The sequence below is a fragment of the Corapipo altera genome, unplaced genomic scaffold (assembly GCF_003945725.1).
Source record: "Corapipo altera isolate COAL_440 unplaced genomic scaffold, ASM394572v1 53, whole genome shotgun sequence".
NCBI classification, from domain to species: domain Eukaryota; kingdom Metazoa; phylum Chordata; class Aves; order Passeriformes; family Pipridae; genus Corapipo; species Corapipo altera.
This window is the reverse complement of record NW_020884900.1, coordinates 2346629-2369404: the sequence shown is the minus strand read 5'-3', so window position 1 is coordinate 2369404 and position 22776 is coordinate 2346629. Positions and strand designations below refer to the sequence as shown.

Below are 22776 nucleotides of genomic sequence, written 5' to 3'. Positions count from 1 at the left end.
AGCAAATGTAGCATTCAGATATGTCACCAGAAACATTCTTTGTAAGATAAAGGAGGCAATTATTTCACTGTGTTTGACATCAGTTTGGCCTTGTTGGAACAGTGTGGCAAGTTTTGGGCAAGACACTTTAAAACAAAACAAGAGAATGCAGAACAATATTGAAAATCTAGAGGAGAGCACCTGGTATAATAAGAGCTCAGTAAAATATGACCCATATGAAAAGGCTGAAAATCTTAGGTTTGATACTTGTGAAACTCAAGATGGAGAAGGGTATGGCAGTACAAATAAAACAAGAATCTGATCACATGTTCACTCTGGAAAGATAAAGGAAATGCAATTTAGTCTTCTGCAGTAAAAATGAGATCTAATATTGGAAAATGGTTTATGATCTAAATATGATAGTATATGGGAACAACTTCCTTGGTTACCTTCTTTCATCTCATCATCTCTCTCTCTTCACACCTGGTTCTGCTATTGTTTTTTATTCTTTGTTTTTCAGCATCCTACTCACATTATGTAAGTCTGCTAAATATTTTCACATGTCAGTATGGAAAGACAAATACAACTGTATTTTGAATGCTACTGGGTATTTTCTGATCTGCACCTTCTGTTCTAGGTCTTTTCACATAACATTTTTCAATACGGTTTATGACAGTGACAGTTTATACAAAAAGTCACTGCATATACTTCTTATCAAATCATTTATTCAATACTTTTGGTGGCACACATAAATGTATGGGAACTGTGACTCATATTTGATTTCCACCCATCATGGAACCCCATCCTTCTCTGTCTACTACTGAGTAAGCTGGAACGATTGTGTTTGATTAGATTCTGTCAGCCAAATCCACCCTTAGGGCTGCCTCGGTGATTTGACTTAGCCAGGGATGAACCTAGCATCATATTTCTTGATATCAGTCATTTGTAAGGGGGGATTATATTGTAACTGTATGTAGTTTTGATAGAAGAATCCCTAGTAATGGATTACTAGCACTTCCAGTGCTTAAAAAAATAGATGTAATTGTAAGGTGTAAGGAATAAGTCTGAAAGCTAAAGATTAGAGCTTTTACTTGACTGCAGTGTTCATTTGCTGCTTTTCTATTGTATTGATTCTTGTTGCTTCAAATCAATCCACATCAGAGCAGATACAAAGGAGTATTTGTTATTAACACAAATTACCTTCTTTTATAGTCTTAAAATCACCACATTCTGTACCTTATGGATTAACAAATGCTGAAATTCAGACAATACTCCCTTTCATCACATTGGTTCCTTACTGTCCAAACGATCAGGTACTCTCTAGAAAGGAATGTACTATTGGATAAAGAAGTCCTCCTTGTAGGCCAGGTACCAAGCCCTGTGGGTATTTGTCATGGTACACCAGCTTCAGAAGGGAAGAGCTGTTCGCAGGGTCTGCCCAGTGGGTGACTGTATCTCTGAATTTCACAGCTCAACATACAGTTTAATGCTATGCAACCTTGACTCTAAGGTTGAATAGGGGCTCATTTCTTTATTGCTTAGAAAAACCTGTGCTCTCATTTGTCCCATTTAAAAGCAAAGCAAGAAAATCAACCAAGCAAGCCTATGCTGCAGCATCGTGGGGTGGATAGCAGAAAGGGAAGTTGTATTTGTAATGACCCTTGCAAATTCAAAGATTTTTTTTTTTAATGAATAGAATGTGATAAACCAGTTAATCTTGTACTAACCCGAGCTTAATAAATAGAGCTTTTAAAAAGTCATCAACAGCTTTTCCAGTGCTAACCATAAATACATTTGTGGTAGTTTACTTTGGCTGAACAAACCCACTACAACATTTTTAAAAAAAAAGTCAGGGACCAGTTTGTTATTGGTGAGTATCTGTTTTCAATAAGAAATCGGAAACAAATATCATGAGGCTGTAGACATAGAGTGTTATACAGATTCAAAATTCGTAGGAAAGCAAAGCATTCGGTATTTAGAAGACAGCAGAAATTCTTGTAAGCTTCAATTAAAAAATAAAAGTAAACTTACATTAACATCCAGAAGAGGATGCTTTTGAATATTTTTTCTTTTCAATACACAGAAAAGATCCTGATTTGGAAAAGTTGGAGTCAGTAAGCACAGAGAAATTACTATAGCAATTGCAGCTGTACAGTATTTGGTTAAATTCTTCCCAGCTATGATGATACTTCTCAGAAAAACCCTTGTAGTTGAGAAGGGGAAGGGAAAAATAGAGTAGAAAGAAAAGTTCTTGGAGTTTTTTTGTGGGAAGAGTAATAAAAATATTTGGAAATATAGCAAGAGTACACATTTCATCAGCGGCAAGAAGCCTTAGATAGAAAGTGCTAAGGGATTTGGAGAACCCGGAGCCATGTGGAGATGATATTGTCCTCATCACTTGAATACAAGTCAAAAATTTGAGACAGCAGTTGACCTTATTCTTCCTGTTTGGACAGATGACACTTTCCAAATGATGCTGGTGGTTTTGCCAGCAGATTAAGTTGTAGGTCTTCAGCTGACTGATAAAACTTTCCCAAATTTAGCCTAGGTGATCAGTCAGAACACTGCAAAAAAATGGCTATTGATGCTTTTTCCTTTCCCTTCTGAACATTTTCTCAAAGCATTTTCTGCTAGTATTTTTCTGGATTCAGGCTCAATTCTCTTATTTCTGCTGTTTCAATAGGTCTCTCTTCACGACTGTTTCACTGCCTGTAGAAGGCAGTTTGCTCTATGAGGGACTAGAAAATGCCCCATCATCTCTTTCCTGGTGTGACATATTTCTTACTTTCCATTTTTATCCTGCAGCTTCATTGCTTCTGCCAGTATTTGTTTTCTTTCCTTTCACCACATCAGACGTACCCAGTATGTCCGTAATTACTCATCCTCTTGATTTGAGAAACAAATGGCTTCTCAACTGTCATCTGGGCACTTCTTTATTATTTTTCTCTATAAAATATTTTTTTAAAAGTTGAGAGAAAGGAGCAGAAAATAGAATGGTAATTATCAGATAAAGTCTATCTCAGCAAGCTACTTTTTTCCCCAGGGGTAGCATGTAGGAAGGTGTTAGATAATGAATGATGAGCCAAGTTTTCCTAGCACATGGCTTGTAGAGTGATATTAGGAAAACTTCTGACTTCAGAAGAAAAATCCCTTATGAATACAGTGTTTGTTCTTCACTTTTGCTTGGATACTTTTTTTCTAGAAGTGTCTCTTTTAAATGCATTTTTGGTTGTGAACAGTTAGGCCCTGTGCAAATTTACCTGTGAAAAATGTTATGGCCTGATTTTTACTTGGGTAGAGCCAGGACTGTTAGATAGACTGGAATTCTTTCTTAGGATTTCTCTTCATATGAAAGTACCTAATATTTTTTTTTTCTTCCATTTTAAAGCATCAATATCTGTAATGGTATTTGTGTTTACTTTGATAACCAGAAGTTAGTAAATCTTTAACACTTCCCAGGATCTTTGCTTGGAAAAAAGTAGACTTTTAAATGATCACTTACTAATGCAAGTGGGGCAAGCTTCTAAAATATTTTAAAATTATACAAAAATGAACAGGGTAAAAAAGTAAAAAAATTGAATAAAAATACAAGCAACACACTGTGAAAATTTCTTAACCTTTAGAAAATTACATATTTCAATGCAAAATGTAACAATTTACAATTATAATTTATTCCAATTGTATTCCAGGTACTCTGTATTTATTACTTGCCTAAGGAAATCTTGCTTCCTCCCTTTTGGCAGCTATCTTTGACACTGCAGAATTTGTATCTTACTTATTTATTTTCACAAAAAATCTATGTGTGTTTTTTTTGTTCATTTGTTTGGGTTTTTTGTTTATTTGTTTGTTTGTTTTTGTTTTTTAATTTATATATGATTGAAAGATATACATATACATATGAAAGTGTACTGCATGTATACCAGCATCACACTCAAAAAAATTAACGTTTAGAATTGATCTGGAGTCTTAGTCAGCTAGGAGCAAGGTTATAGATGAATTTTGATGAGTTATTTTATCAGTGGATTCCACTCTAAAATTAATGTTGGGTGTTTTTTTGGTTTTGTCCAGCTTTTATTAACTATCGTTTTGTGTGCTTGTTTTTTATTATTTTTCCCCTGAGAGAATTAATTTTCAGTATGGAATAATATTCTGTTAAATCAAGGATTTTTTACTGTGTAGGTACTCACCATGATCTGAGAAAGACATCTGGACACCCAGTGCAGAGCCCTTATATCTAGAAATAGAGCTAATTCAACTACATTATAAATACAACCCTGTAGGGATTTTTAGGAGCATTGAGTAAAAAGAAGAGAAGTGAGGTAATGTTGTATATATGGGAGGACAATGAGGATGAGAGTAGGACAGGTGGTCATGCAGACTTGTATTAGAGTGCTTTCTGTGCTTTGAAAAATGGATGGTACCCTTTCCTTAAAGAATTAATCTTTATGGATATATCTGTGTCTGTTCATGTGGGATGCAGAGAAGCCAGCATAATGTAAATGTTGAATAAATCTATGTACAGGGTAAGGTGTGGTAAATTTTTTTAAAAAAAATAGTTAATTGAATGATGTTTTCTGGATTTTCAATTAGTGTCCCTTTTCAAATGCAAATAGTGTATTGAGGGGAGTTAGAATAACCCAACAAACAGCATTGATACTACTGGAAAAAAATCCACATATAAATCTGTAACTTGTCTCCATGAGCGTTCCTGTCCTCATTGCCTTTCAGTTTAATCCTCTAGTTATCTCAGGGATGTGCTTTCTGGAAATACGTTTTGGTTATTTAAATTATTAATTTCATTAAAATTTATCATTTTCTGTCATCACCTCTAGGAAAATAGAGACTGTAATGTGAAACATAATTGTCTCATTTTGCGATTTGTGTTATGATAGTTGAGCACAACTAGAGCGGATTTAAATATTCCCCTGAGCAGTATGACTAAATATTGCACACTAATTGAAGTTCTTTGTGTGCAGATAAATAAACAGATAAACGAATTCCCCAAATAAGCAATATTTATGTACAAATAAATAGATAATGCCACAAAAATTTGTTATTAATATGCCACATGAACAAAAATACAGTGTTTAAAGAAATACCTTTTAAGCACTGGGTCAGGTGGTGAGAACTACTATTAGCCTGGGTGAATAGTCAGTCTTACACTTATGTCTGCCTACCCAAATATTTAAGTGCTCCCTGCTATGTTGGGAATAGCCAAAGTCTTTCCCTTACTAAAGGAAAAAATGAGGATAAGAATACTTAGATATGAGAACATTTTTTGTCCCTGGGTAAAATGTTCTCCCTCCATGCTCATTCAAAAAATTCAATATTTACAGGCTTTAGGGCAAACTACTGTTATATGTGCCAGGCAATAGAGGGTTGAGTTCCTTAACCTTGCACAAAGCATATCCCTGAAACAAGCAGAACCCACCATCTGCATTAAGTAAATATTTACTCTATAGTGCAGTAGCAACATCATGTGATCACAGAAACCAAAAAGTGGGCATTTGATACAGAATTTTTCAAGGAGTATTTGCCTGGCCCAACCAGCTGATAAGCTCTAGTTCATTCACGCATGGTATAAATGGTAATAACTGAGTGCTGGGTAATGATCCAAGAACGAAATTGGAAATTTGGGATACATTTGTTTGGGGGAGGGAAAAACCCTCTAGGACAAAATTAAATAATTTACTCAGTTTCACAGTGTAAAGAATTTTTTTCTGTCATTTGCAGGAAGGAAACACATTACTTTTAAACAAATAAGTAGATGAATAGATTTTAATTGTAAGATCAATGGAAAATTTGTTTTCCCTTTTAACTACAAGTCTTAGAACTACTTTTGGATATATGTTGCTATTCTGTTGGGTGTAAAAGTAAGAACGAACTTCACATGTACTTCTTTTTCCTTTTTTTTGGCTTTCTATTTTTTTTTTTTTCTTTTTCCCTGTATTTATCTCAGTTGGGACACAGGTGACCTTTCTGCATGTGATATTTAAGATTTCACGTGTTACTAAGCCAGGACTGTAAGTTTTCTGGAAACAAGCCTGCAGGGCCTTCGAGTGCCAGGCAAGAGGAAGGGATGCACATTCCCCCTCTGGGGAGTCCGTAGCAAGGTCCGTGCAGGATGGCTGTGACCTGCTCTCCTCTGCAGTCAGGCACTCAGTCTTGCTTTCCCTGCTTCTGGACCTACTTAAGTGTCCTGGGATACTGCCTGTGGCTGTACCACCCTGTGCACTGGCTTGGGAATGCCCAGAGTTATCTTTAGTGTTTAAAGCAGCAGCTCTAAAATACAGACACAGGCCTTTTGTTCCCAGCACTTTCAGCAGCAACCTTTTTTCCCCGTGCTTTTACATTCTAAAAAGGACCCCAATTTCTAAAAGTAATGGATTGTTTGCTTAAATAAATATCCATCAGCTGAAAAAAATTACAGGAGCTTTGTTCCCCTTGGCATTATGTGGTGAACTGAGGCATTGAAGGATTTAGCTACTTTCAGCTGGTTACACAGAAAAAGGTGGCACTTTCAGGGTTAGATTTATCCAAATTTAGATTCTGAAATTCGCCCCAGAGACTTCCATTTTTCTTTGACTGTATAGTGACATGGCTTTTACATTCAGGACTCACTTGGTGCCTACAGCTAAGTGGGAAGAACCTGGGTTAATGTGCCTATCACGACTGATCTCTTTTACTACCTTACTTCTGGAAACCCCATGGAGGAATCAGTTCTGATCTGCTACAGATAGGCTTAAAAGTCTCAGGTGAAGCATTTTGACACGGGTTATGAGACATCTTTGAAAGGCTGTGTATCACTTGGAGAGGGCACAAAATGTGTTTGGTGTGAGCTCAGCTGAAGGTTTGGATGATTTGTGATTCCTTCTTTTTTTTGCTGTTTCCAGCCACTCGGTCTGAGTGTGCATGCTAAGGGATGCTGCCTAGGAGGTTATGAGCTAAAGCTGTACCATAAAAATATCTCTCCCTCAGACTGCAACTTAGACATGGGGTGTGGTTTTAACATCCCCCAGCCCCACAGAAGAGAAATCCAAGACAGCAGCCTGGAGGAATTGGTAGAGCTTGTGGATCTGCTTCTGTATCTTGCTGCAAGGCTACAGGTGCTGCCCAGCATTTTCTATTAAGCTTCAAAATCTTTTTTTTATAAGAACATATTTATTTTCTGATTTACTGTTTTCATGCCACACCAGTTGGTCTGTCATTAATGCAATGAATTTCACCTTCTGCAAAGTTAAAAATTCATGCTCCTAAAAAATGATGGGAAACTGGCAAAGAAGGACTAACCTGAGCCAAAGCTACAGTACTAGTCAATCATAACAAGTAATTATAATAACCCTATGGTCATTTCACTCACAGCTTGACAGAGAAAGTGGCAAGAAAACAAAACAATTTTTTCTTGAATTTTAAATGTCTGGGGTCAGGTTCACTTCTGCTGATGACACATCTCAAGGTGTGGTCCCTGCTGACTAAGAGCAGCAACAGGAATAACTTGCAGTCTCCTGTGCTGCAGGAGCCTGAGACAACCCTGTACAAGCTGGGCACTGTGTAGCTGGGACAGCCCCCTGTGCTGGAGATGAGCTGATGTGAATTCCAGACGCTGCTGGTGGCTGTGGTGAGGAGCTGGGATGTAAAACAGGTGCTTGGGGGATGAGTGCAGACAGCAAAGCCACTGTCTGTATTTCCTCACAGTGAACTCTTGCCAGGAGGAAAGCATCACAAGCTGCACCTGTGATATGATTTCAGGATCTGCTAAGACGTTGCTTTTCAAACTATATATCCTGGGGTAAAAAAAGAGGTTTTGGTTTTGTGTGTTTCTTCAAACACAAAATATGTAAAGCATGTAGTTGAGTTGGCTTCAGTCACCATTCAAGAGCACCATTCATGCAGGTTCTGTCCCAGGATGGATTAGGAGGCTGAGGCATGTGAAGGTCTACAAAGAAACTTTAGAAAGTGCAAAGCCTGGAATGAAGAGCAGCCTGTCCTTTAGATGTCCTTGTATCTTATCCCAATTTATTCTGTGTGCAGAAACTGGTGTTCCTAAATGTGTCAAATCCTTCCATGAAGTTTCTCCTATTTTTTGTTTCCTAGTACAGACAACCTCAAAAGGCTTCCTCGAGTCATTATCAAGATTAGTCTGTGGAAATGATCTACTGTTCTTATGGGAAAAGTGCTTACTTGTAGTGTTGTTCAAGGTGTAAGGGCCATATTTCCTGAAGACTGTTATATTTTCCAATTGTTATTTTGTCCTGAGGATATAGTGAGGTTCTAGTCTGTTAAACAAGAATTCTTTCTATATAAATTTGGTTTCAAGGCTCTTGTTTTTTTTCTATTTAGAAACCTGTCGAGACCATCTTGGTGCTTTTCTATGAGGAACTACATATGCAGAATTTTAGTATTGTCAAGATAGATGGTACTGTGTTAGGCTGTTCTCTTTTGTTTCAGATGATGTATAAAAAAATAGCATTTTTGTTATAAAGCACAAAATGGTAACATTTAGCCTAGACTAAGCATGTGCCTCTGTAATGTTTTTCTCCTGTCGTCTTTTTTAAAAACATTTATCCAATAATAAAAGGAGGATATAAAATGTCTGGACAAATGTATATGTTTCTAAAAGACTGTATCTCCATTCACAGGAAATCACTGATAATGAAATATTAGAGTTGGTACATAGTGCTCTGGGGAGGATGACAGTGATCCGGCAAATTTTCCCTCTCTCAAGGGACAACAACCAGAGGTGCATGAGGAACAATCACCGAATATCATCCCTGCTGTGCGACCCACAGGAAGGCTACCTTCAGATGCTGCAGGTCAGTAGCTGCACCCAGTAGAAAAGCCCATCTTAGGAATTTGACATGGGATAGTTTTCTGTGACTGTATTAACACAGAGGAAAGAAAAAATGGGTACATTTGAGATAAGTCTGAGGATGTGACCTGTGGTCAACTTTTCCAGACTTAATTATTTATTTCCCGGGACCGCGTGCTTTAAGTGTGATGTTACGTCCATGAAGTACCAGCAAGTGGTCGCACTAACTCAGAGCTGATTTTTTCACATCTCATTCTCTTAAGAATATTTTCTATTTGAAAAATATCGTGCTGTCATAGTCTTGTGGTATTACTGCTTGATTATTATGTTTATGGTTATTAGACATCTGTTGTGAAAGAGTTAATCTGAGAGGATAACAGAACTCTGATAGGCATTGAGCTGTGGAGCATTTCATATTTAGTTAAATGGACTGAATCCAGCTGATGTATTCAATCTGTCCCGTCTCAATAGTTTCAGAAGTCTCCAGCAGTTGATAATTGACTGAGCATGTGAAATATGCACCAGTAGTTCAAGTTCCAGATTTTGGTAACAGATTTGACTCTGATGTAAGCAGCATCTTGAAATTTCTTGGCAATTTATCCCAGATATCAGAATTTTTCTTGCTATAATTTAAATATAATTCAAAGTGCTATTTCCAAGGATAGTACAGTAATTTAGAAACAAAGGCCTTGATTTTCAATGGAGACTCCATGGGTTTTGGTTTACTTTAGACACAATTAAGGATCTTGTTCGTGTCACTGTTGAAGGTGTTGGATAAAACTATAAACTTGATTGAAAATTTAGTCTTAAGCTGAGATGAATTGAGTGAGGACACATTGGTTGGGCCTGTGGGTTGCCGGGTGTGGGTATTGTGTGGTTAACTGAGTCTAGAAGGGGTTTGGTTAGGCTGTGAGGAGGGGGCTGTTGGCAGTCTGGGCTGCTGCAGCCTGGTCAGGAAGGTGGTGAGGGGTCCTTAGAGAGGGAACTCATGTCCTGGCTTGGAAGAGCTTCTGAAGAGCAAGGTGTGAGGCTTATTGAAAATCAGGAGAGGCACGAGACTGTCAGGAAGCAAACTGGGTCAAGATTTCCCAAGAAACATGGGTAGGGATGTTCATTTTATATACTTGTGTCCTACTAAAAAATTGTAGCTGCAGAGGCTGAAATCCTTTAAGGGAGGGATATGGACCTTTCCTCTTTGAAGAGAACCTCTGCTGGCTCAGGTTCTGTCCTAGTGGTGGCAAAGGTTGGGAAATGCCAATCACACATCCTGTAGTTCTGAGCACTGGTGTATTCTTTCTGCACAAGTGAAAGTCTGTGCCTGTCTTGGCTCAAAAAGAAAAAACATTTTTGATCTTTGTTAGTAACTCTGAGGTATGCTGTAATGAGAAAAAGGGCTGCTCATTTCAGAGGATCAAAGCAATTTCCAGTATGATGAAAAAATTATCTATGCTGCACCAATAAATCACTCATTGGGGAACAATCTTCCATTACAGCAGGATTTTGACTATTTCTGCCTATGCTGGTTTATGCATAATCTAATTCAGAGTCTCATCTGAAGGGCTCTGACAGGCCTCTGAGCAAGTTCTTATTTGCTAATATATTAGCTGGTTTGCTAGCACAAATGGCCTTATGTCCTGTTACTAAATTTCTTTGATAAGAACCCTTTTAAAAGGACCCTCTTCCTGCTGATTCCCAAATGTGGGTTTTGAGAAGCAAAACATTCTCAGTTTCTGTCTTCCAGAAATATTATACCACCTTAGAAACTGTCTTTAAGAGAATGGTATGGTAATGTTATGCTTTGCCCATCAGCTTCTTCTCAATGAACCTAGAAGAAAGAGATGCAAAGAAGTGCAGAGGTAAAGCGTTTGCCTTTTGGAAACTGAGTCCATAGCATTCACGTCCAGTCTCATGGCATGAAAGATGAAGGGCACATGTGAGAACTTTCAAATTAACTGCCCCCCGTATATCTTGTGCTATCTTGAGGTGTCTACAGATTGAATACAAGATGCTTTTATGATGTGCAGTTGTACCTGAAGTGCTCCATAGCTGCATTTTTTCATAGGCTTTGCCAAAACATCTTACGTAACACCTTGTGGACATACGGCTCATATTAATTTTTGAGTATGACTGACACGTTATTAATGGTCCTGTAATTCAGGTACTTCCAATTTTCTGTTTCCTTTCTTCTTGCTTAAAAAATAGTTTTGACCTTTTGCTGTACAGAAGTACATCACTAAATTACCCCTGTTGCCAGAGGCTGCAGTAGCTCCAAGCTCCATGTCAGGCTGCATGAATCCACCAGAGGCAGTGACCGCCTGCCAGCACTGAGTCTTTGTGTTACTTTGAAGTAGTTTGATTAACACCACAGTCTGGAAATCCCTGCCTCATTCTCCCTTGGGCAGTCTCATATCAATAATTGTTTGTTGTCAAGGTAACTTACCAGCTATTGTTGGTTAATTATTTATTTAATGACTTTGAAGAAAAATAAGCTAATCTCTGTCAGCCTCTAGCTGTAATATTTTTATAGGGGAGAATTTAGCATTTTTAACAAGCTAGTAAAGAAAGAAAGATTTATGTCATAGATTATTAACTTTGTTCTGGCTAAATTAATGAAAATCTTTTTGAAATGATTTTGTTCTCTGTGTCTTTAGTACCATATCCTGGAAAGTTGTTTTTCAGTGGGTGATCATCCTGGTTTGGCATTCTGACAAGGTGTTTAAAGATCAGGCTGTTCTGCAAGCTCATCCAAAAACTCATCTGTTCTGAATGCTTTGTGGAAATCCAATCTTATTCCATCAACCCACTTGTCAAAATTTTGCTCATGCCCTTATTTCTTGCACATATAACATACTCAGCTGGGTTTCTGCTTGGACTGGAGAAAAAGCTTTATAGAGTTTCCTGTCTTGGTCATTTTATTTGACTTTGGAAGACCACATTTCTCTCTTCCTTATTCTTCATACAGGATTTTTTCTGTCCATCTCTCTTACTCTTTGTAAATGGAAAAGACAGTTTAGAACTTGCTGTCTTCCATTGGCCACGAGTATCCTGTGGTTTGGGCTGTCAGTGTTGTCAGTATTGCCTCATCTGAAGAGAGAATACTGAAGCACTTCAGGATTCATAGTTAAATCTAGTTAGTCCTGGATAGACTTAGTATGTATCCGTGCACAGCATTTGAATGGTGTATAGTGGTATAACTGCTATAAACTGTTTAGTTTATTTCAGACATGTTCTTATGGAGTCAGTTGGAAGAAATTTTGCTGCATAACCTACTGCTTTCCAAAATCTTTCCCTTTAAATAAATGTTAGTTTGACACCTCTCTACAAACTTGAATTTTTGGTGAAGATACTTTTTTAAATTTCATGATGTGTTCATAAGCTCAAAATCAGTTCTCTCCTGTGGTTTTTGGTTTTTTTTTTTTGAAGAAAGATTTCTCTTTAGAAATCTAATTCCCATTGGTTTGGTTTTTTACCAAGTTTGTCATTTACACAGTTAATGAGTTCAATCTATGTGAGATTCTAAACATATTAAAATGTATAACAGGGACACAGTGTATCTGAATTCATTTAGAATGGTCCAAAATATATAGTAAGATTAAAAAGGCAAAAAGAAAACCCCAGCATACTGTGTCACAAAATTAATGAGGTTATTGCTGACAGGATTGAGGGTCCAACATCCCTGCTGAAGAACTATTCCAGGCATTGCTTTGACATATTTTAAGAGAAGATATTGTGAAGTGTGGGAGGTTATTCACTGAAAGAGCTACTCTTCTCCCTGTGTAAAAATTTCATTCTTCAAAGACATGTCCGCCAGATATCTTTGTAGGCATCTCTTAGCAGTTGTTCCTACAGAGCTGTGTTTTTATTCCTGAACTGTCTTCTTTTCAGGAATCACTGCGATTTAACTTCTGTAAGTGAAGTTATGGTTTGAAAATGTGTTTGGCTGCCTAAACTTAAGGGCCTGATCCCACACTTTTTATGACTAAATGGCCTTATTCTCATTTGACCTCTTTACACTGCTGTTATTACACAGCTCTGGGTGGTATTGGAGGCAGTAAATATTGATTAACCCCTATTAAAGCATTCAGTTTCTCCAATGAAGGATCAATGAGCCACATTTTTCTTTTTCTTTCATTAAAAACTTATATTTACATGTCTCTCTAGTAAAATTTAATTTGGATTTTTTGCCAGATATTCAGTCATACGGAAATTGTTTAGGAGTGCCACATAAATGAAAAATATCCTTGAACTGACTTTACTGCCCATTGCACAAGATAATCTCTCCCTGAAGCCCAGTGGCATGTGCTTTATACAAAGTGTGTTAGCAGAAGAATTTGTTAAAAAAACCCCAAACACTGTGGGTTTCCTGTGGCCATGAGGAATTCTGTGAACACTCTGGAGGCTGAAAGCCCAGGTGAGCTTTTCTGCTCTGCTCAGACTGCCTCTCCTGACTGCTGGATTTCTCTATTTGCATAATTATTTCATTGAATTTTTGTTCAGTGCTCTATCAGGGAGCAGACAACAGTGGCTAGAAGAAAGGGTTAGTACCTCCATTTTTCATTTGTTATTGCCTCTGAAACCTAATTTGCACCCATATTTATTTATAAATGGGGTCAAATAAAATTATAATCTTATATTCTCTTTTGCAATTCCAACATTACCTCTTGTCCTCCTGTCTGACTCTTAGTTGTGTTCCACTGTTTTTTTTCATTAAATGTCTCCTACCAGACTTTCCCTGGATGATTAGTGTTAGCTGTGCCAAATTCTTGAGATGTTTAATGAGTGAAGCCAATGCCTCCAGCTAACAAACTCGAGCTTTACAGGGTAACCCAGGCCTCATATTATTGTTAATATGTTGTTATAAAACATACTGGGGAAGAAAACACTCATAATTATGTTAATTACTCATAATAAACAGCTGAAGGACAGTGAACATTCAGAGAATAGAAACTGTGGGTAGGGAAAAATGTTGTGAAATGTGTAACTCAGTAAAAACAGGATAAAATGAAAAAGCAAATAAGAGCTGCTTATGAATTAAAAAGGGATTCTAAGAGTGCATTTTTCCAAAGAAATCTTTGGAAAGCCTGTTGTTTGACATGCTTAAAACTAGAATGGGCAAAGCACTAAATCAGACACAAGTTAGATTTCCTTACTGTCAGAATAATAGGCCTGTCTTTCTGCGGTTTTAGGAGTATTTTATTAATTTTATTTCAGTTGCCTTAGTGATAATAAGTAAATAGCTCTTTGGAAGTTTGAAGCTGACATTTGAGTCCTTAATGAATGTTTGTTTTTTGACTCTGCTTTTCTCATGAACGCCAGGCTGCTGGCTGTGATTTTGTTCTCTCTGAGCAGCAAAGTATTTAGAACATTTTCATACTCGTGCAGAGTCTCACAGTGGTTTCTGCAAAACACGAGTGGCTGACAAGGCATGGGCAGGGCCAGGAGTAACGGGAACCAGCCCACACTCTCCCAAGAGCAGCCCTAGGGAGCAGTGTGGACCAGGACGTGGTGGGCAGAGTTTGTTTAGCCATTCATGCTGGAGGGCACGCAGGGAAGACGCCTCCTTGGAGGGAGGAGCATTCCAGGAGCCAAGTGGAGAGAGCTGAAGTCCACATAACTCAGTAACCAGGCAGTTCTGTGACCATCTGCACAGGTCAAGGGCACTCATCCTTCCTGACCCTCAGTGCAGAATGGTGGGCATTCATCTGTGGGCAGAGGCTGTACCTCTGCAGTGGAGATCTGCACCATCTACCCCAGTGGTGGCTGGTGCCTGCACCCAGATGGAGCTGCTGAAGGGAGAGGCTGAAGTGTAGACCTCAAACTTCAGGAAGTGCCTGGGCCCAAATCCTGGTGCAGAGTTTGGCTACTTGGACCATGGCACTCTCTTTGGAAACCTGGTCTGCTGGGAGCTGATGGGTTCCATCTGTCACAGAAGGGGAAGAGCATCCTCTTTCATAGGCTTTCCAAGCTGGTGAAGAGGGCTTTAAACTAAAGTTTCCATGGGAGGGGAATCTCAGTCCATCCCACTCCTACCAGATGATGTGAGCACCAGCAAGAGGTGCCCAGAGCCTGGAAAAGGATCACAGCTCAGCAGGAGACCACCTGAAGAGCAGCACAAAGGAACATCAGCCAGTGAGTTGGCTTCATTGGGGCCCAACTTTAATGTTTTTATACAAACCCACATTAGGAATAAACTAGAGGAGTTAGAGATGTGCACACTCCTGCAGGGAGCGGCATCACGGAGGCATGGTGGGATGGCTGCTGTGACTGGACTGTTGGAATGGAAGGATGCAGGCTTTTAGGAAGGACAGACCATGGAAATGGGGAGGGGGTGTCTCTATGTCAATGACCAGCTGGAGCTCTGCCTGGGGTTGGATGAGGAGCTCACTGAGAACTTAGTGGTCAGGACTAAAGAGAGGACAGGGACAGATGGAATTATAGTGGCCATACAGGCCACCCGACCAGGAAGACTGAGAGCATGAGGTTCCTGTACAGATGGATAGGAGTGGCATCACATTCACAGGTCCTAGTCCTCATGTAGTACTTCAGCCACCCTGGTATTTCTTGGAGAAACATCACAGGAGGGCATGAAAAATCCAGGATGTTCTTTAAATGCTTTCTTCTTCAAGTGACAGAGGATCCAAAGAAAAGGGGTGCTATGCTGGACCTTGTTCTCACTAACAAGGAGGGGGTTGGTAAGGACAGCCTTGGCTGCAGTGACCATGAAATGCTGGAGTTCAACATCCTTAGGGCAGCGAGGAGGGTGCACAGCAACCTCACTATCCTGGAGTTCAGGGGAGTAAAGAGGAAGACAGTCAAAAATGCTGGGAGGCCTGCATGGAGGAACAAGTAGCCCCTGGAAAAACTCAAACACTAAAAGGAACCCTACAGAGTGTGGAAGCAAGGACAGGAAGCCTGAGAGAAATACAAAGAGATTGTCTGAGTAGCCAGGGATCAGGTTAGGAAAGCTAAAGCCCTGATAGAATTAAGAATGGAGAGGGGGTCAAGGGCAAAAATAAAATCTTCTATAAGTACAGTTGGTGATAAAAGGGAGACTAGGAAAACTGTGAATTCTGAATGGAAATAGGAGACCTGGTTACCCAGGATAAGGCTGAGGTACTCAATGATTTATTTCCCTTAGACTTCACTGGCAAGTGCTCCAGTGACAGAGAAGTTCTGGATGCTCCGTCTCTGTCAGTGTCCAAGACCAGGATTGATGGGGCTTTAAGCAACTTGCTCATTCTAGTGAACCTACCATTCTAGTGAATGGCATCCCTGCCCATGGCAGGGGGCTGGGAACTAGATGATCTCTAAGGTCCCTTCCAACACAAGACATTTTATGATTCTATGAAACTTATTTAAGAGAATGAAACAGGTTAAATTTTCAGTCTCTCCATTCCAACAATGTCTTCATAAGCACATCACTATACCATAAGTACACCATCCATCTTCACTGCCCTGAGTAAGATGCATTCTGCCATTAGAGACACAAGTGTGTAACTATGTCTGGCAGCACTTGAACTCTGAAAGTTGAAACAGTTTTAGGGCATGCTGGTGTGTGCATATGCAGCCACCATGATACCACTCCCCAGGTAGGAAGTGTTTCTGCTGCTGGCAGGCTGCACTTGATCTGAGCTCCTCTTCCATCTGCTTCATCCTTGGAGCTGACTGCTGTGGCCACTCACAGAGCAATTTTGGCAGCAACAAGGTACAGATGCCCAGTTTGGGAATGATTTTTTGAAGTAGTGGCATCTCAGTGTCAGCTTACCTTCTCAGCTGGTCTCTTCAGCATTCTTCTCTGGCTGGACTCCTGGTTCTCCTGGCCACTCAGAAGTTGGGGTCAGTTTTTGTGGCTTGCTGGCCTTCCCAGAAGAACACTTGCCTCTGATTAGTCCCTCTGAAGGAGTTACAAGCTATCTTCCTACAAAACTTTAAAAGTAAAATCACTCTGGAAAATCTCATGAAATTCACATAGAAGCCTCTATGAAATGACATTTAATAATGTGATAGATTTCTATTCTTGTTGAAAATTTCTGCTGTTCTCTACTAGTGTATGGTGGATTTATTTCTTTAATACATAAGAGCTTCATAAAGTCTGGAATAATTTCCAGAAGATAAACTAGAACATGCCTAAAATTACTCATGTACAGGCATAATCTTTAACATATTGGTGAAGCAGTCACTATCATTCTTATAGCAGATAGATTAAAAAGCATTTCAGTACCTCCTGCTCTTACACTGTCAGCAATGGAGTGAAAGAAGCACTGAAAATTACTGTCTCTTCCTCCAAACATGACTGAAATTAAACACTTTGTTCTAGTCTAGGAATTTTTATTCTATTAAGGGGAATCTCTTCAGGCAGATATATGTCCTTCCCTCTCCTGTTCCTCCGTGAATATACAAATAGGGGAAATAAAAAATGCTCCAGAGCTTTGAAATCCCAAAGAAGCCAAATACATTGCCTTGTTTTTCTTGTCTCTTGCTTTGCTATGAATTCTGAATGCTACCTGAAGATTAATTTTTAAGTTTACTTTTTTCTCATGCCTCTGACAGTACTGATGGAGTTGGAGTATGGCTTAACCACTGGTATCTCACAAATTCTCTTTCAATGTCATGTCTGTACTCACAGGGGGTTTGATAGTTCACTGAAAATTAAAATATGTGTGCAGTTGCAGTTTCAAGTGTATACAGGCTATGACTGCTTAATCTTTTTTCTTCTCAAAGCATCACTGTTCTGGAGGTAGCAGCAAACTCATATTGTAAATATGATGTAGGACATCTGCAGAGATTTTACTGTGTTAAAATATAACAGAGGAAATTATTATATCCTTGGATTTACTGGGACATCAGGCCAGAATTTCTGTATCTTAAGTAACTTTTTTTCTACAAGAGAATACGTATGTAGTAATGAATTCAAGTAGAAAGTGAATATTATTTTGAGAAGAGGAGCATATCTGAGGTGTTTAAGTATTTTTGTCTACCTCAGAAAGGAATTAGGAAAAAAGTAGATTAAAAACATGCCTTATGGTAATTTAATAATATATCTTACTCTAGGTATTGAAGAAATCAACTGTTCAACCACAGTAACAGAACACTACTCAGGCATCAGATTGGACCTGATTGCATAATTCTGTTTCCTAGCATAAATCTAGTTCCCATTTGGAATTAGGTAAAGACAGTAAGTTTATACTACAGTGGATTGTCAGGAGCTGGGTTTTTATGTGCCCACTGTGCTGAGGCACTGCGATGTTTTCTGTTCTTCACTGTGTTTTACACTTCAAAGGGACTCAACCTAGAGGACTACCAAAACAGTAACATCATGTGAACATCCTGTCTTCTCTTCTTCTAAATAAACACACTCTCTATGCACTGATTTTTGATCACTGTGCAAAACCAGATGCCTTGACTCATAGGCTGTATAAATTTTAAAGGTTGTTCTTTATAGGGTGGAGTTACACATTTTGTGTTAATTTATGGCTTAACTAGCAGACTGAACAAAGAAAATATTAAAAAAAAAAAAGATAATTTGTTTTCTTAATGTTACAAATCCAGCCTTAGTTGTGGAAGTTTTGATGCTGGGTTTTTAGTAGCTTGTACATTTTGTGTTCTAAAAAAAAGAAGTGTTGATTGTGTGAATAAGATTCAACTTACTCTTCAGTACGATATTGGCCTTCAGTGAGAAATGAGTAAAATGTAGTTATATATGCATGTGGTTATTCCTGGAGTAGATAGAGTATGTTTATATGAAGAAAGGAATTTTGCTGATTAAAAACTACCATATACTCATGTTTTGGATGAGGTTTTCAGTAGAAGAGAACTGGAGCGTCAAAATACCAGTGGATATTTGCGTACAACAAGATGTGTAGAGTATTCTTTTCATGGCAAAAAGTAACTTACTGTATTCTCTGCACCATTTCCTCCTACCTTGGTACATACCTCCAGATGTATGATAGAAGGGTATAAGTAGTGGGAGATTTCTCTTGTGCAGACCCTTTCTTGCTGTCACTCAGTTTATACAATTTTTTCAAAAGAAATTAATGGAACAGTAGTGATACAAATTCCATTATAAATCTAGCTAAACTATAAGGATTAAGTAAGTAAACAGGTGTGGTTTGTTTTGCTCTGCAGCATTAGGTAATTTGAGTTGGATGCATGGTCACGTGGGCTGAGATCCTCAACACAATTCTCACAAGCTCTCAGTAAATTATACCTGCAGAACTGGGGTGTTTTCTTCAAAAGCAGAAAAAGTAGAAAGAGTAAGAAAACAGTGTACTCAAGTGCATCTTCTGTTCTCTCCTAGAGCTCTCTGCTAGCATACCAAGCACACCGGTTTTGGGTGTGAGGCTGCAGTTTTCCAGAACTGCAAAAGAACAGTGATAAACGGAGAAACCCCAAAGCATTCCTGATTTGTACCAGTTCCAAGGCAACAGACAATGAGTTGTCAGTTAAAAGGGAGGATGGGAAATAAAACTCAGTGGGGAGTAAAAAGGACCATGATGGCACATAAGAAATGGTATTTTTCCTTATACATGTAAAACCTATTTCTAAGCAAGTGGATTTTGTGGTGTGTGGTTTATCTTGTGGGATCTGAGGTTTGTTTTGATTTTTTTCTGTGACGAGTAGTTTAATCTAGAAGAAGAAAAGTGCTCTGTTGAATAATGAGGATCCACTTGGTTGCTGTATTTTAAAGTTGTTTGGAAAATATCTAGAGATTAGAGAAACAAATACAACTGAGAAGAAGAAAACTTGGTTGCTGGGACTCTCTACTAACTCTTTACTAAGGAAATCTGGAAAGTAGCTACTTTGAAAACTGTTTTAAAAGGAAAAGGATTAACTGGATAAAATAATAAATATAGGTAATGTGGACTGCTTGTTCAACAAGGCTCAAAAGAAAAGAAGGAAATAAGTGTCAGTGGCAGCTGGAACTGATTCTCACTGATAGTTTCTCATAAATTCTGCATTATTTTCATATTAAGATCCCTTTTTATATTTAGTCAAATTTGTGGGTATTCTCAACCTCTTTTTTCATGTATTTGTTTTGTATTTTGGTTCTTTCAAAATGAATTTTTGCTTATATATCTTCTGTTCATATTTACTTATACTAGAATATTTTTTAAAGTGCTTAGATTATCAATTTATGTTGAATTCCAGATTATGGAACATGAAATATTTTGTTTCTGAAGATTAGAATCTTAGAGATATCAGGAGTTTACTTGGAGCCAGTGATGCAACAGTAATACATGTTTAAGCTTTCACAGAGTGACACTTTTATTGGCACACTTAGAGAATGACATTTTTATAGGAAGTATGCAGCTGCATTAACTTCCATATGTAGCCCCTTCCTGGTCTTGAGGCATCACTTTCTAAGGTGAACTAGAAATATTACAGAAGATAAATGGCATATTCATGGATCACCCTTATTAAAACCTTCAGCTGGGAGAATATATTTTTAATAATAATAAAAAAATGCTGCAAATATTCTGCAAATTATGTGAACTGGAGATTTGAATCTAGTAAAGAGTAAATCAAAACTCCTGCGCGTAGGTTTGAAGAAGAGTGCATGTGAACTCTGGAAACAGGTGAAGAATATTTAATTATTTTTGTTAAATCACTTCTCAGCAAATTCCCACTGCTGAAGTTTTATCAACTGTGTTGCATACCACTACATGTCAAAGATCTGATCTATTATTGCTGGCCGTGTCTTGGTTTGAAAAATGAAATACATAGCTCAGTATTACTAGTGTGGTGTTCTGTTCTTACTGAAGCCCTTGTTCTCAATTATTGTTCTCATTATCTCTCATGTAAATTGAAGAATAAGGAGACTAAAATCAGTAGTTCCACAGAAAGAAGTATAGTAACTGGTCTCCTGTATATTTGGTGGAGAGAGATGATAAGACCAAAATAATACTGTAATGTCCCCTCCCTTTGTTCTAATCAGTTGCATTAGTTTGCATTCATGCACTGTGGTGGGTTTGCTGTACCAGAAATTACCAAGGAGATTGCTCAAATGAATGAAAAACCCAACAACTTAATTCTATTCCATCTTTCTCTCCTTGCTGAAAGGACTGACAAAGTAGCAATCCTTGTCTTTCATTGATAGATAGCTGTACTCCCTCTCTAGCTGAGTTTATATGTGAAGTGTGATCTCTACAGCACTGCATTGCAGTGGTGTAGGTAATGCTCAGGCAGTGTATGTGAGCCAGAGTTCCCCAGCCAGAAGGACCCAGATTCACTGATATTTGCCTCAAATGCCCTGACTATTGAACATATCAAACATTCCCAGCTTTTAGTTTTTACTTATGCCTTATTTTTGTTCACTTTATTAGCTGATTTTTGCAGTTTCTTTGAAAGGTGCTCAAATAAACAAAGAGGCTCATTCTTATTATTGCTTGCAGGTTTCCAACCTGTACCTCTATGACAGTGTGCTCATGCTGGCCAATGCTTTCCACAGAAAACTGGAGGACAGGAAATGGCACAGCATGGCAAGCCTGAACTGCATGAGGAAATCCACCAAACCTTGGAATGGAGGACGATCCATGCTAGAGACTATTAAGAAGGTGAGAAAAGAAAAACCACAGTCGTGTGAGCAATTGAAAGAATTGCTTCATTTCTACTCGAGCATTTGAAGAGTTTTTTATTCAACTTTTCTTTGATTTATTAAAAGCAAGTGATTTACAACTACCAGGAATGATCCATAGCTATTAAATGAGCAAATGATTTATGATAAACAAATTGCAGACATTGCAGTGTTGCTCCAGTGGTGTGTGTTCTACCGCTGTTGTTCTCACAGCTACCTTCTGTGGAGATAGCATGATTAGGAGTAGCCATTTGTAGAAATGGAAGCATGCATTTTATAAAGAAAACAACCTAAGGAGCTCAGGGGGGCAACCAGTGATATGGTTTAAGACTTTTGTTCCATTTACTAAACTCAACTAGCTTTGCATGTTAGCTGAGCATTGGTAAGTATGTTTTTGTGTACTGTAGGGATCTGATTTAGCTAAGTTGTCACTAACAGTTACACTGTCTTGCAGCATTGCTGAATTACTCAAATATGGACAGTACTGTGTTTTTGCAGATGCATGGCAGCTTCTTGTATGAAAGTTATTTGATCACAAGTGCTAATGAAAAAAAAACCTCATTTTTTACTATTCTAACTTTAGAAATTATTATGAAGAAACCCCTTGTTTCCTCTAGTAAAAAGATGCAGTTTGATCATTCTGACCAGTCTTAATGATGCTATTCTTTATTGCTAAATTATTTCAAACTTTGGTGTCACTTCAAGCATCTTTGCTACAAACCCAAAATCAAACTTGGTGATACTTTCACAGAGATATTTCCAATTATATCTTCTTTTTTCCCTGCCTCTCTTGGGAGCACAGCAGGCATACTCTTTTTTTTTGGACTGGAGTTTCATGCCTTTGTATTCAGACCCAGAAGTGAACATGCTTTAGTTCAAGTAGATACTGAAATAGCTGTTGTCTCATAGTCCACCAAAGTCCTTCTCCTCTTCTTTGGGCTCTGTTTCTGTGAACAATGATGACTTGATGGCCATAAACAGTGGATGTGTTAGTGCTGAAGTAATTTAAAAAAAAAAAAAAAAGAAAAAAAAACCCAAAATAAAGTCTTTTGTCTGGCACTGGTTTGGGATTCAAGCTATTTAAGGACATGCAATTGCTACATTTAAGTTCACTGTAAGCATTTTCAAAGCAGATTTTACCTACCTTTAATGCAGAGGAGTGTTTATAAAGCTAAATTTGTTCTATTCTAAACTGCTTAAAACTTATTTCCTCAGGGCCATATAACTGGGCTTACTGGTGTTATGGAATTCAGAGAAGATGGTGCCAACCCCTATGTTCAGTTTGAAATCCTGGGTACAAGCTACAGCGAAACCTTTGGCAAAGATGTGCGGAGGGTAAAGACATGCTGCTTCTTTCTTTTCTTTTCCTCTAAATAATGTGTATTCTGCTTCACAGGTGAAAATGTTATTCTTA

At 38.3% G+C, this 22776-nt stretch overlaps 1 protein-coding gene across 2 annotated transcripts in view; it reads left to right on the top strand.

The window, feature by feature from the left end:
- GRID1 (glutamate ionotropic receptor delta type subunit 1) overlaps positions 1–22776 on the top strand; it is a 513783-nt gene that overhangs the window by 391412 nt on the left and 99595 nt on the right. For both annotated transcript variants that reach the window (XM_027649514.1, XM_027649515.1), the window contains exons 6-8: positions 8619–8792; positions 21181–21342; positions 22578–22697. In XM_027649514.1, coding sequence (XP_027505315.1) covers positions 8619–8792; positions 21181–21342; positions 22578–22697 — 456 coding nt within the window. The remainder of the gene's footprint in view (positions 1–8618; positions 8793–21180; positions 21343–22577; positions 22698–22776) is intronic.